At 41.9% G+C, this 14,936-nt stretch overlaps 1 protein-coding gene across 2 annotated transcripts in view; it reads left to right on the top strand.

The window, feature by feature from the left end:
* LOC106089522 (ubiquitin carboxyl-terminal hydrolase 47) overlaps positions 1 to 14,936 on the top strand; it is a 60,070-nt gene that overhangs the window by 28,797 nt on the left and 16,337 nt on the right. For both annotated transcript variants that reach the window (XM_013255372.2, XM_059369909.1), the window contains exons 2-3: positions 6,738 to 6,949; positions 7,046 to 9,517. In XM_013255372.2, the coding sequence (XP_013110826.2) occupies positions 6,758 to 6,949; positions 7,046 to 9,517 (2,664 nt within the window). In that variant the 5' untranslated portion in view covers positions 6,738 to 6,757. The remainder of the gene's footprint in view (positions 1 to 6,737; positions 6,950 to 7,045; positions 9,518 to 14,936) is intronic.

Below are 14,936 nucleotides of genomic sequence, written 5' to 3'. Positions count from 1 at the left end.
CTATAAATTTAACAAACAAGTAATTTTACAAAAAATTAAAAACACTTTTATACATTTGAAAATAATTACATTTTGAAACAAAACAATTGACTTTTCCTTTACAGCGCACAAGTTTGACGAAAACTCTCATTTTTTTCTTACCCTAATTTTCAGATCTCGGAGATGGGTGGTGCGATTTAAGCGAAATTTTGTGTGCTCTCATATAGTACCCTAAAAATAAAAAATTGGTATCCAAATTTCGGATGGGGTACCTAGGGGGCCGCCCCACCCTAAAACCTACCAAACATATATTTAGACCATTGCTCACCAAGACAATTTGGGTCTTAAAGAGAGTGGAAATAAATATTCATCGTTTTTAGGGCCAATACCCCAAACCGGGGACCACCCCAATCTACAAAGCACCCCTTAATCGGGCATATTTACCGACCATGTCAATGTGGCGCTTAAAGCAAAGCAAAGGTATTGGGGGGTAGAGCAAGAATTGATACCCATTTTCGGGACCAATTTTCTGAGGGTCTACCCCTTTCCGAAAATACCCCACAAACAGCAATTTTTTAGTGACCATCGCAATATGGGCCTCAAATAAAGGTATTTGGGAGTAGAATACGAATTTGATATCCAAATGTAGGACCATGTATTTGGGGCATCATCCCTTTCCCAAAACACCCCCAAAGGGAAAAAATGTTTCGACAATGCCAATATGTGGCTCAAATGAAAGGTATTTGAGATTAGAAAACTAATTTGATAACCTATTTTGGGCCATGTGTTTGGGGGACGCCTCATCCTGTAAACTCCTCTTAAGCCAATGGCAATATGGGGTTTAAATAAATGATATTTGAGGGAAGAGCACGATGCTGATATTTTTTCAGGGCCAAGTATCTGGGGGAGCACCTCTCCCCCGAAAACACCAGTAAATCAGACATCATGAGAATATCGGGCTAAAATGGAGTATTTTAAGAATTCGTAGACCAATAAAGATGTTACGGTAACCCTAAAAATCTTTTGTTTTATTGTAATAATCTGGCAACTTCATGGCAGCGCAGCTGGCTCAACAGTTTTTGTATTTCTGCACACACACTGAGTCAAGTTGTAACCGTCAACCAATACACATCTCTTAAAGACAATTTCATCATACTTGCTTAATTACCTTTTATTTTTCATTAATATCATTTAAAGTATTGTTTAAATAAATAAATTGATTGTTATGTTTTAAACATGGACTTTCTATTGATCGACCATCTCGTAAGAACATAACAAAGATCATATGGGATTCAGTTAAAGGCACTTATATTGTTAAACAGTTAGTCAAGTTAGCATGGTATTTCACTAAAAGATCTTTAATTGTCGAAAATAAATATTCCAGGGAAACTTTTGTTCCAAGTAAAATAAAAGAAGGCGCAGCGGAGCGGGCCCGGGTCAGCTAGTACTATATATAGTGTATATAAAATACAACGCTTGCATTGGCTAGGTCATGTTGTCAGAATGTATGGCGAAGAGGTTTTAAGTAGGTAAAGGTTAAACTGAAACGGGGAGACAATATCCTCTGGGGAACTGCCTGTTTAACTTTACGGGCCTTCGCTTCGTTTAGTTCAACAGGGAGTTCCCCAAGAGGGTGTTCTCTACCCGCTCCTGTTTAACCCCGCTAAATAGATGCGACTGCATTATAAAAATCATGCTGGGTTGGACCATTGTAATTCATTCTGCCTATTAAAGAAAATTTATAACAAAATATGGAAATCATAGATGAGTGTACAAAGTAAAGGGTTATACTTTGTACATTCATCTATGATTTCTATAAATGTTGCTGCAAATATTTTGATAAAATGAATATACCCAATGAAACACCTCTGGCCTATGGTTTGGTCCACATTTGTTCTTTTGTAAACATTCGTTTTGGGAAGGTTGGCGGGCGGTCGTTACAATATCCAAAACTGTTGAGTAGCTGATTTGTGTTTTTGTTTTTAATGTCACGATGTGTGAAGAATTTAAAAATGCTGTCTGCCGTTGTTAGCATCTCTTTATGGCGCTGCCTTTTCGACGGCGTGCTTGATTTCGAGGAGTCTTTTCCAAAATTCATATACTTTACAGTTGTTGTCTGGCATATCTATCCACATTCATCTGTCGGGCTTGGCGGCTGTTTTGGTTTTTATTTTTTTTTTCTCTGCTATTCATTCAATTGGCTTTTGGCCAACTTTTTATATTTTGCAAAGTAAGTGCAGCAGCAAGGAATACTTTCTTCCTGTTCATAACATCTCATCGTCTCTTAGTTTTTACATATGCATATGTATGTGTGTACGTTTATTTTGTTGTACAACCAAGACGCCAACGCGGCCAAGCTACTAACTCAAGTACATGCACTAGCTACATATGCATGAGTATGTATGTATGTGTGTATGTACGAATATTTATTGTTTGCAACAAAATATTTCTTTTCTTCACTTTTGCGTTTTGCGCCAATGCTTGTTTTCTCCCTTGGCTGGTAATGATGATGGAGGTGGTGGTGGTGGTGGCGGTGGCCTGAAAAGATCCAAGATGCAGATGATGCCGGGGTAAACAACAAATTAAATACGCTTTCTGTCGATTAATTGTAAATATAATCGATACAAAATGTGTTGTTGTTGTTGGGCATGTACGCAAATTAAATTGGCGTAGTTTATAAGACTGTCCCCAATACGTGGGCTTAATTTCTTCATTATTTATATAAATTTTTTTTTTGTTTTTGTTCCATTATTCAATGATTGCCGATGAATAATATTAATGCTATTTGTTAGTGCATATATATTTAATTTATTTTCAACAATTTTGCCAAAATGAGTCTTTGCAAATTTTATTCAACGCAGATGTTATCTCAGGATATTGCACCGACAACATTTGATGTCCATTTACAATCTGTTTAGACCATTAGCTCAGAAATTTTGTATAAACTAGATGCTGTGCAGCACTTTCAAATTTTTCAATGCAGCAATTTCAATAAAATTTTTTCTAAAGACGAAATTTCAATGAAATTTTCTCTAAAGACGAAATTTCAATGAAATTTTCTCTAAAGACGAAATTTCAATGAAATTTTCTCTAAAGACGAAATTTCAATGAAATTTTCTCTAAAGACGAAATTTCAATGAAATTTTCTCTAAAGACGAAATTTCAATGAAATTTTCTCTAAAGACAAAATTTCAATGAAATTTCCCTCTAAAAACAAAATTTCAATGAAATTTCCCTCTAAAGACAAAATTTCAATGAAATTTCCCTCTAAAGACAAAATTTCAATGAAATTTTCTCTCAAGACGAAATTTCAATGAAATTTTCTCTCAAGACGAAATTTCAATGAAATTTTTTCTAAAGACAAAATTTCAATGAATTTTTCTCTAAAGACAAAATTTCAATGAAATTTTTTGTAAAGACAAAATTTCAATGAAATTTTCTCTAAAGACAAAATTTCAATGAAATTTCCCTCTAAAGACAAAATTTCAATGAAATTTCCCTCTAAAGACAAAATTTCAATGAAATTTTCTCTAAAGACAAAATTTCAATGAAATTTCCCTCTAAAGACAAAATTTCAATGAAATTTCCCTCTAAAGACAAAATTTCAATGAAATTTCCCTCTAAAGACAAAATTTCAATGAAATTTCCCTCTAAAGACAAAATTTCAATGAAATTTTCTCTAAAGACAAAATTTCAATGAAATTTTCTCTAAAGACAAAATTTCTATGAAATTTTCTCTAAAGACAAAATTTCAATGAAATTTTTTGTAAAGACAAAATTTCAATGAAATTTTCTCTAAAGACAAAATTTCAATGAAATTTTCTCTAAAGACTAAATTTCAATGAAATTTTCTCTAAAGACAAAATTTCAATGAAATTTTCTCTAAAGACAAAATTTCAATGAAATTTTCTCTAAAGACAAAATTTCAATGAAATTTTCTCTAAAGACAAAATTTCAATGAAATTTTTTGTAAAGACAAAATTTCAATGAAATTTTTTGTAAAAACAAAATTTCAATGAAATTTTTTGTAAAGACAAAATTTCAATGAAATTTTCTCGAAAGACAAATCCAAATTTCGGATGGGGTACCAAGGGGGGGCGCCCCACCCCAAAAACCTACCAAACATATACATACACCTGTTCGAATCCTGTCCAGACCATCAGAAGAAATTTTTAGAAATTTTTCAGCGGTGGTTTTCCCCTCCTAATGCTGGCAACATTTGTGAGGTACTATGCCATGTAAAACAAACTTCTCTCCAAAAGAGGTGTCGCACTGCGGCACGCCGTTCGGACTCGGCTATAAAAAGGAGGCCCCTTATCATTGAGCTTAAAACTTAAATCGAACTGCACTCATTGATATGTGAGAAGTTTGCCCTGTTCATGGGCAAAATTTGAATTTGCAAAAGATTTATTGCGGCAGGCTTGGGATCTGTGGATGTAAAAGGATGGGTCAGCAGAGAAACTCCTCAAGGAGCTGTACTGTCTCCTCTACTTTGAAATATAGCCATTAACGATACATTATTGTCTCTGGAAGAAAAAGGCGTAAGAATGGTCGCGTATGCTGATGACGTGGCAATTGAGGTTAGGGGAAAGTTTCCCATCAGGAAGCTCTATGTGCAACAGCATAGCCCACTTTGCCGAAAGTGGTCTAGGTATAAATTCGTGCCAGATAGAAGTAGTTCTTTTCAGCAGGAGATACAAGTTGCCTACAGTGGAACCTGTCTCCTTGGGTGGAGAGAATGTTCCATTTACAGAAAGCGCAAAATACCTGGGTGGAGATGTTACCCCACCATGGGGAACTCCTTGTTTCACTCTACTGTGCTTCGACTTCTTATCCCTAAATTCCACAAATGACTGGCGACCACACAGATAATTCGCGACACAGCGTTTCAAGTCCGGATGGAGTGACGTGTTGGCGATGTCCTCAAATAATTTGGCATGGCTGACCGTGTCGAATGCCTTTGATAGGTTCAGTGCCACGAGGACTGTCCTATCACATGGCCTGGGCTGATTGAAGCCACGGCAAATGTGTGCGGTGATGGGGCATACAAAGCTGTTGTTGTGCTATGCAGTCTTTGAAATCCATGTTGATGCTCGGCGAATGGAAATTCTCCTACGAGGCTCGGGAGGAGTAATGCCTCAAGCATCTTTGCCATTGGTGAGAGAAGGGAGATCGGTCTGTACGACTCCCCCAAATTCGGGTCCTTTCCAGGCTTCAGTAGCGGGATCACGTTGCCACTTTTTCAGAACTATAAGAGTGTTCTTTCGTGCACTATAAGAGTGTTCAAAGACAGGTTGAGGAGAGTAGTAAGGTACTCAACTCCAAGTAAATCCAGATTCTTCAACATCAATGTAGAGATTCTGTCGGGGCCCAACGCACGCCTTTGATGATTAGGCGCCACGGATGACATTCATAACTTCGCCCACGGTAAATTGTGATGGCTTTTCATCGGCTTGGAGACCTCGAATACGGCGAATGGCTCTCCTCCTTGCCCAGTCACTCTCGGGATGCACAATAAATTGACGGTTGAACAACCTGGCGCATCTCTTCGAATCAGTCACGGTTATTTCGCCAAAAGTGACTGAGGTCCTGCTATCCCGTCTATCGGGGTTCGAGAGTGCTTTAGACAAGGCAAGTTGTGGCCTACACCGGTGCCTAAGTTACATTGCTCCAAGTGTTCCAGCCACAAATTCCGCTTATGTTCGTTGACTACCCTGTTTATGCTGTTGTTGTTGTAGCAGTGTGTTATGCACTGAGGCAGCAGCCCTTGCCAATGAAGGAATCCATCGGATCTATCCGGTACGTACAACCGGCTGCCATGGGATTGACTACCCTGTTAATTTCCAGATTCAGCTCGCTGATTCCGGGGTTAGTGCGGTCCATACCACGAATCCCATCACGCTCGTCTGCGAGTACCACTGCCTGCGCGGAGAAATTGGGCCGCACTTGGGTTATTCGACCGGCTGGTATAAAACGAGCGGCCGCTGCGTTAGTGATGTCTCGGAATTTCCTCTCGGCCACTAGCACATCCAAAGGGGGGTGGCAGTTCACAGAAGCGGCGATTGGTGTACTCTCTGAAGCCAGCCCAATTGGCCTTCTTCTGATCGTCGGCCCATGGTGAGAATTATGGGGAGGTGGTCTGACCCCAAAGAGATGACGACTTGCCAGGATACGTCACTCAGGAGATCAGGGGGTGCAATGGAAATGTCGGGCGAGCTGCTGCAACTGCACATAATCCTAGTGGGGGCATCCTCATTCATCGTGCCAATCGAGCTTTCAATCTGCTCTGCCAAAGCTATGCCACGCTGGTCTTTACCTAGGGAAGAATGCCATGAAGTGTGATGCGCATTAAAGTCGCCTAGAACCAGACGAACCAGATAGTAACCCACTTATGTCGGGGTTGTAGGTTTGGCCATTAATCGGCACACAGCTACCAACCGGCGGAATGTACACGGTGTATAGCGCTATCTCGGCAGTACCGGGCCTGACTGTCTGACTGTTACTGTATTTTAGACATTTTTTTTTACCAAAATATACCCCTCTATGGTGCTAACAACATTCTGTCTCATGGTCAAATAAGATTTTTCTTTGCATTTTTAAACTCAATATCCCTTTCTCATATGAATTCCAGAACCAGTGTGCTGCTGCTGTTGTAGATGCAGTGCTTCGATGGTCTCAACTTAATTATAAAAAAAAAATTTTTTTTATTCCATAATTTGTACATTTAATTGAACTTTTCCCATTATTATTACTTGCAGAGTTTTCGGATTAGAACGATATGGTCCAACTTGACCTAGACAAATCGACACAATGTGCCGTTTATGATCAGACACCAGATTCAGAGCAAAAAAAGATCAATATCATTGTGCGCCCATCTCATACAGTTGCGAAAGTGATTGATAATATCAAAACGCAATATCGTTACGACAACTTCGAACTAGTCTTACAACCCATATCCGGCGAAGATTTGGTACGTACACAATCCCCTCGAATCCGAACCATTTGCCATTTTGTTGACGAGTGACCATATAAAATCAGAGCACAGTTGAATGATATTTATTTATAGGTTTACTTAAATGACCGTCAAACGGCATTGATTTATGACGTGGATGGTTTTGAACCGCAAGCAAAGAACTCTCTTGTCCTAATACCCGCCGGCCAATGGAATGGCGATGTAACGGCGCGATATGAATTGCCAAGACCCAAAAAAGTATCGTTAACAAATGGTAGTGCCACTGCCGTCGCCGCCGCCGCCGCCGCCAAAAGAACATCCCCTGTGAAAACGTCTTTAACACCGTTGGGCGAGGACACAGTTGACGCGTCTGTGGCAACAAGAGTAACGACGAACTCAATCAAAACTCGCAAGTCATTGTCATCGCTGAAATCGTCGTCGATGACCACACATGAGTCGTCAACATCAATAATTGAAAACTCTTCAGAACTAAAATCGTTCAGTAGCAAACGGGCCGAGTCCCTATCCCAGTCATTTTTCCACTCAGTGGCAGATGAAACTGCCGCTTTAAATGTGCAACAATTTACCAATAATGTCAATGACTCATTTCTAAGTAATGGTAGTGTCGACAACAGCAAGAGATCATCGCCCTTTAAGTCGTCTTTAACAACGCCAAGCGAAGACACAATCGATTCTGCACTTGGTCCAAGGTTGGCTTCATTCAAATCAAGAAACGTTTTATCACCCTCCCGAACGTCTATAATATCATCAGGCGAAGATAGCATCGATGCCGTCTTTGCATCATCCAGAGTAACATCCATTAAATCGCGTAGAGTATTGTCTACAGTCAAAGCATCTTTGGACTCGGAAGAGTCAACTTCAAGTATAACATCATTTTTTGAGAGTGCAAGGCAGGAAAACCTGTTGGCAAATCAACAAACTGAGCAAAAATCCCAGACGTTCGTTAAGGCAACTGTGGAAGAAGCATCTTCCCCAGCTGCAACTATTGCAAAGCCACCAATAACAAATGATAGTGCTCCCATAAGAAAATTTCCCATGAAAACATCTCTAACATCTGCAGGCGAAGATACCATTGATTCAGCTATTGCTTCCAAGCTAACGTCTGCTACCACTGAGAAGCTATTTTCCACTATAAAATCATCTTTAATCGCACAAGAATCGAAATCCACCATAACATCGATTGTTGAAAACGGAACAGAAATACAGTCGGTAGAGTGTCAGCAGGCTGAGGCCAAAGCACAAACAATTGTTCACTCTGTGTCTGAAGAGGAGGAACCTCTCGCACATATAACCCAGCAAACATTTGCAGCTAACGAATCAAAAATTACAAAATCTTTAGCTACACAGCAGGAGACAGGGGAAGTAGCTGAAGTGGTTGAAATGTCATCATCATCATCATCCTCGGCAGCACAATCTTCCTCCTCCCTTGCCATGGAGTCTGTGTCCGAGGCAGTGCAAGCTATATCCACTAAAGTCAAAAAGGTATCATCATCAGTGAAGAGCAAGGTGAGTGATGAATCTGGCGTTTCGGAGCAGCTGGCTTCCACCACAGTAGTAAAGAAAGCAACGAAATCAAAACTTACAACGGAATCTGGGTCCGAAGTGGCCACATCAACGACAAAAAAAACTGTAGTAAAAAAATCTTCACCATCGAAATCGAAAACCGCTGTGGCTGAAGATGGGACCGCAACTACATCGACGGTTGTTAAAAAAACTGTTGTAAAGAAGAAGACGAGCACACCATCAAAGTCAGCCAAGTTGTTGAGTTCAAAAAGTGGTAGTGAAGCAACGACACCATTGGAAAATGCAGCTCAGCAAGAAACGGCCCCTGTTACCGAACCAGTGGCTGCTCTAACGGAAGCAGCGGTGGCAAGTATACCCGAGCCAGAATCAACCAAAGTCAAAGAGGTTAAAGAGTCTTCAGTGCAAGCAACACCTCCTCCACCTCCGCCGCCACCACCACCACCACCACCTGCTCCATTCATGATTAATGCTGCCCTTAAAGGCTCAGCCAAAAAGAAAACCTCAAAAAGGAATGTCTCATCCTATGTGGCTAGCACTAATGGATTCGATAATATCAATCAGAATGATGGCGGTTTATCTCCCCCCTCGTCCATGACAACAGTGACAAATGCCACAAATTCAGATTCTTTGAATTTGAGTCCCATGTCAGAACCATTGTCTGATGATGATCTGGCACTGGGCGCATCAGCTAGTCCCACCGCCGAAACGGATCCTTGCGGTGCCGCCGGTGCTACCAGCGACTTATCATTGGATCCAGCATCTTCATCCAACTACAAGATGCTGTTTCACAACGAAAGTATGGCGCCACACAAACTACGAACACCCATGGAACCCATTGCTGCTATTGCTGCAGCCCCACCCACTAACAATGGCTATGTAGGCCTTGTGAATCAGGCCATGACCTGCTATTTGAACAGTCTCTTGCAAGCGTTGTATATGACGCCAGAATTTCGCAATGCCCTGTATCGCTGGGAGTTTGACAATGACAACGAAGCCAGCAATATACCATACCAGCTGCAGAAATTGTTTCTCAATTTACAAGTAAGTACAAAACATTTGGAGATTTGGATTATGAGTTATTTTGAATATTTTTCACTGTAAAGTATAGACGTTGCATTGCACCCTTATTGTGATAAACTAGCTCGAATTTCTAATGCGGGTGTGGTGGTTTCAATTGCCACACCACCATGCTTTATTCTCTAGCTACTGTGGTAGGCAACAAGGGGACCATCCCATGGCAGCCGATTGTACGTACCAGATTGACCCGATGGAGTCCTTCATCGGTAAGGGCTGCCGCCTAAATGTACTACACACTGCTACACAACAACAACAACAACAACAAGTGGTCTAAGTGAGCTTCTAACCGACTGCCAGTATTACCCTAGGTTTGATTATCTTATATTGGAAGTCTGAAAATTTACGCTTTTTTTCATTGTGATATCCCAATCGAATTAAACCCTCGACCACAGCTCTTGTAATCTAAGCTCACTACCAATTCAGCTACCACTTTCACCTAAGCCAAACTAGCAATTAGAGGTCAATCCCATGGCAGCCGGTTCTACGTACCGGATTGACCCGATGGAGTTCTTCATCGGCAAGGGCTGCCGCCCTGCTACAACAACAACAACAGCAATTAGAGGTTAAAATTAAATAGAAACTCTTACGCATTTTTTCCATTGCAATACCACACCACAGTATCGCCAGGCCAAGCGCTCTGATGGGAATGGAATACACGACCCCATGCACTAGCAATCCTAGCTCGTTACCAACTCAACTACTGGGGCACAGCCAATTCACATACAAACAGAATGATTGGCAAAATTGCTTAATTCACGTAACTTTTCATTCCTTCCCGAATATCCCATAGGCGAATAGAGGCTTAAGAGAGGCCACCATGGGGCAGAAATTAGATTGTCCGACTGGATTCAAATCCCGGCCTGAACAACAGGAAAAAATGTCAGCGCTGGTTATCCCCTTACAAATGCTGGCGACATTTGTAAGGTATTCAGCTCTAACACGTTGTTGTTGTTGTAGCCACATTTCCATACGGAGGTGGCGATCCCCTGTTCCCACGGCGATCGTGGGATGGTTGGCAATTGGTTAATTAAAGGCGACAATAACTCGCCTTGTCGCCTGCTTTAACAACTGGTGTCGCTAAGCGGCACGCCGTTCGGACACATCATAAAAATGGAGGCCCCATACCTATCATTGAATAGGACTACACTCTTTGATATTTTGAGAAGTTTGCCCCTGTTCCTTAACGGAATGCTCAATGGGCAAATTTTTCATTTTTGAATAGAGGATATACTTCTCTTATATCAAGCGTTAGTTGGTTCGGGATAAGCTCCTTTTTAGAGCTGAGTCCAAACGGTGTTTCGCCAATATTTCGCCATATATCGAACGTGGAAGAGGTAAGCACACATGACACTGTGGCATAAGTGAAAGACTTGGCTTACAGTGCTAATCTAAGCAGATCAGTATGGCTTTTGGTAGCATTAAGGGAAATATAGGATAAAAAGCACACCTATACAAAATAGGAAGATGTCAAGAAGTTGGAGCATTTCCCCTGCCAATAAAGAAACTTGGATGTGAAAAGGAACTTTTTTGATGTTGCTTTATTAGTTAGAACGCACAACAAATCGATGAGGCCGAATAAAATGTTCACCCTTCTGTCATCCTAACTTAATCCTCTAAATATGTTCTCTCTTTGTACGATCCACCATAGTAAGGAGGTAGACTAAATCAAGCTGAAATAGCTCCCGTATAGGCTTTAAAAGGCTCAAGTCCTATCCAATTTGGAAATTTTCCAATTTTATGAATCTTTGCCCAATGACTTCTTTTATGAATTGCAACATCCAAGGCAAGTAGGGTCCAGATCGGTCCAAAACCTGATGTAGCTGCCATAGTTATCGACCTCCCGATTTAACTTCTTGAACTTCGTGCCAATCGTGCCAACATTATCCAAAATTGCAAATTTTGCCCATGAACATTCTTCTAAGGAACAGGGGCAAACTTCCCACAGTTCAATTCAATTTTAAGGTCAATGATAAGGGGTCTCCTTTTATATAGCCGAGTCCGAACGCCGTGCCGCAGTGCGACAGTTTTACATGGCATGATACCTAACAAATGTCGCCAGCATTAGAAGGGGAAAACAACCGCTGAAAATTTTTTCTGGTGGCCCCGCCAGGATTCGAACCCAGGCGTTTAGCATCATAGGCGGACATGCTAACTAACCTCTGCGTTACGGTGGCCTACGCCAACATTATGCGGTTTGACTAAAATTTTGCGCCACGATTGCTATATGACATTCCATTTACTTCCATGGCAAGTTTGGTCCAGGTCCAAGAACAGACCGTCCGATTTAACATCGTGTAAATCTGTAGAGTGCAATTCTTACTTCATATGAAAATGTTTTTAGTTTTAGTTGTAAAAAGAAGTTGTCTAAAGAACTTGGCAAATGCGTTCCATGGTGAAGGTTAAATAAGATTCGAACTAGCCGAACTTAACGCGATTTTACTTATTATCTGAAGCGTATATTAATCCGCCCCATGTCACTAGGGACATAAACCTAAACCCGTAATCGGCTTGTTGTGCACTCTAAATACAGAAAAATAATCTGGAAAACAAATCTTAAATCAGGAAGTCCTTGCCTCTAACAAAATCTCTTGGAAGCCACCGTGGCGCAGAGGTTAGCATGTCCGCCTATGACGCCGAACGCCTGGGTACAAATACAGGCATGAACATCAACAAAATTTTCAGCAGTGGTTATGCCCTTACTAATGCTGGCTACCTTTGTAAGGCATCCTGCCATATTAAAACTTCTCTATCAAGTGGTGTCGCTATGCGGCACGCCGTTCGGACTCGACATAAAAAAGGAGGCCCCTTATCATTGAGCTTAAACTTTAATCGGACTGCACTCATTGATATGAGAGAAGTATCCCCTGTTCCTTAATGAAATGTTCATGGGAAAATTTAGCAACAAAATCTCTAATTATTCTCCAATCGCCGCCCTAAGTCAGTTCAAGTTTGGTATTGTGTTCCCACCGTATTGTGTTCCGCGAAAGCAGGGCAATGGCATAAGGAATGCTTTAATGTATCTTCATCTTCCCCGCATGTCCTACATATGATATCTTGATATGTGTCCCGTTATGATACCGAAAGCTATACTGACCTTATTTCCTTTCAGTAATAGATTCGTATCCCTAGGATTTTCGGCGTCTTACCTGCCGTTTCCCTATTTCGTTCATAGCCCGCGTCCTTAACTCAGACAGCGTCAACCCGAAAGGCTTCGGATTAACCAAGTTTATTGACGGCAGTCCTCTGGCCTTCAGGGCCAAGTCGTCGGTCGGCCCGGCATCCAAACAGGCTTGATGGAGTCTTAAAGCTAGAAGGGTAGAGGTGTGTTTCGGAAGCACGGTCGCTGAGGGGCTACACGACAGCCGATAGGTGACACGAAGGCACACCCTAGGTTAGGTGAGGTGAGGTTGAAAGAGGATGACGCAAAGATTTTTGTCTTAGCATTCGCGTAGGCCATCATGTGACCCATTGTGATTCCTCAAAAACCATTCCTATTCTCTCAGCAGTAAGACTAGCCTGAGAGACAGGCTTTAATACAATTTCTCGTACCACTTTGCCGCTTCGATGAAGACATTGTATTTGATTGGGTTAACGCCTCTGAGTTTATTAGTGACTGAAAGAAAAAAAAAAGAACCAAGTATCCTATTTCTACTTTGGGATAGTGCAGGGTATTGACATTGGAACTGAAAACGGCAGATATCATCATTTCTAATGGCTATGCGAGACATGTGCTCATTGTGTCCAGTTATGGTCACAATGACCGGACTTAAATGCATCTTCATCATTGACAATAGAGCTTCCATGTTCTGCTTCGAAAGTTCGTTCCACATCAGCTTTTCGTTTGCTCACAGCCTTCGCCTGAATTCCAGCGATTTAACCATATTTCTTTGTAGCGATCTTTGAGACCATAACAAATTTGCGAGGGGGAGGATACACATCCATAATCGACACAAGGGGGAGATTCACACCAGACTTAGCATTTCCCTCTATGTCCTTCTGACCCGGCACCCAGCATAGGGTCAATCTATGACATTCCTGTATACTCATTAGTAACTCCCGATAGCGGCCAAGGAGGAGGATACACATCCATAACCGACACAACGGGGAGATTCACACCAGACTTAGCATTTCCCTCTATGTCCTTCAGACCCGGCACCCAGCATAGGGTCAATCTATGACATTCCTGTAGACGCATTAGTAACTCCCGATAGCGGCCAAGGACCTTGGATTTCACACATGTACTGTTTAACGCCTTCAACGCTTGCTTGACTGTCGCGGAAAATATGAATTTCTGATCGCCCGATATTCATAGACAACACAAGATCCGCTGCTACAGCCATCGCATATACCTCTGCTTGAAAGATGCTGCACTCATCCCTCCTCCGTAAGGAGACATTAATATCGATACCACACCCTGTTCCATTTTCCATCTCCGATCCATCTGCAAAAACGTTAATGCCTGAAAACCTAACCCGCTCTTTCTGCCACTCTGCCGAGAAATGTAACTTTATGCGCAGTCCTTTATCCACCACGCCCATTCCTATCTGAAAGTCTATCTGAGAGACGGCCATGGTGCTATCCAATATACGTGCATGTCTCGCTGGTGACCCACGAATCGAGTCAAGCTGCGGAGAAGGGTCCTCTCCGCTGTCTCCCTTATAAACATAGGCTGAATTCTCAACATAACCTCTAGTGACAGAGTCACAATGGTTCCCATAGCCCCCGATACAAATCTTAATGCGACTCTATTCACCCTGTTCAGGTTACGGGCATGTGACACAAACTCAGTCAGCGTCCCCCAGACGTGGCAACCACATGCTAGGACTGGCCACACCACCGCCGAGAACAACCAGTGCATAAGGCTGGGCCTCAAACCCCATTTACTCCCTACGAGCTTTTGACACGAATACAATGCCGCAAAGTTTTTTTTTATTCTTCGATCCCATGTTCAGTCTCCAATCCAATTTGCTGTCTAGAATCACCCCCAAAAATGTCGCTGCAATAACTGTAAAGTCACCCTCTGCAGCGTGGGTAGCCTAAAGACCGGCATCCACCTACGCGCAAACAGGACCAATTCCGTCTTTTCCGCATTCACACCCAGGCCGCATCCCGCGGCTCATGTAGCAGTGCAGCCAAGTGCACCATCCAAAACCTCTGAAACCGTATCCAAAAACTTCCCTGTGGCGAGAATAACCAAATCGTCTGCGTACGCACAAACTCTAACGCCCATCCTTTCCAGTCTTTTAAGAAGACCGACCATCACGAGAATCCAGAGCAGAGGTGATATCACCCCTCCCTGAAATGTTCCCCTAGTGACATTTACGTTTACTGTGAATTCACCAATAGTAGCCGCTATTTCCCTGCCCCATGCAAATGCAAATTT

The sequence above is a fragment of the Stomoxys calcitrans genome, chromosome 1 (genome assembly GCF_963082655.1).
Source record: "Stomoxys calcitrans chromosome 1, idStoCalc2.1, whole genome shotgun sequence".
Lineage (NCBI taxonomy): Eukaryota > Metazoa > Arthropoda > Insecta > Diptera > Muscidae > Stomoxys > Stomoxys calcitrans.
This window is presented reverse-complemented; position numbering and strand designations above follow the sequence as displayed.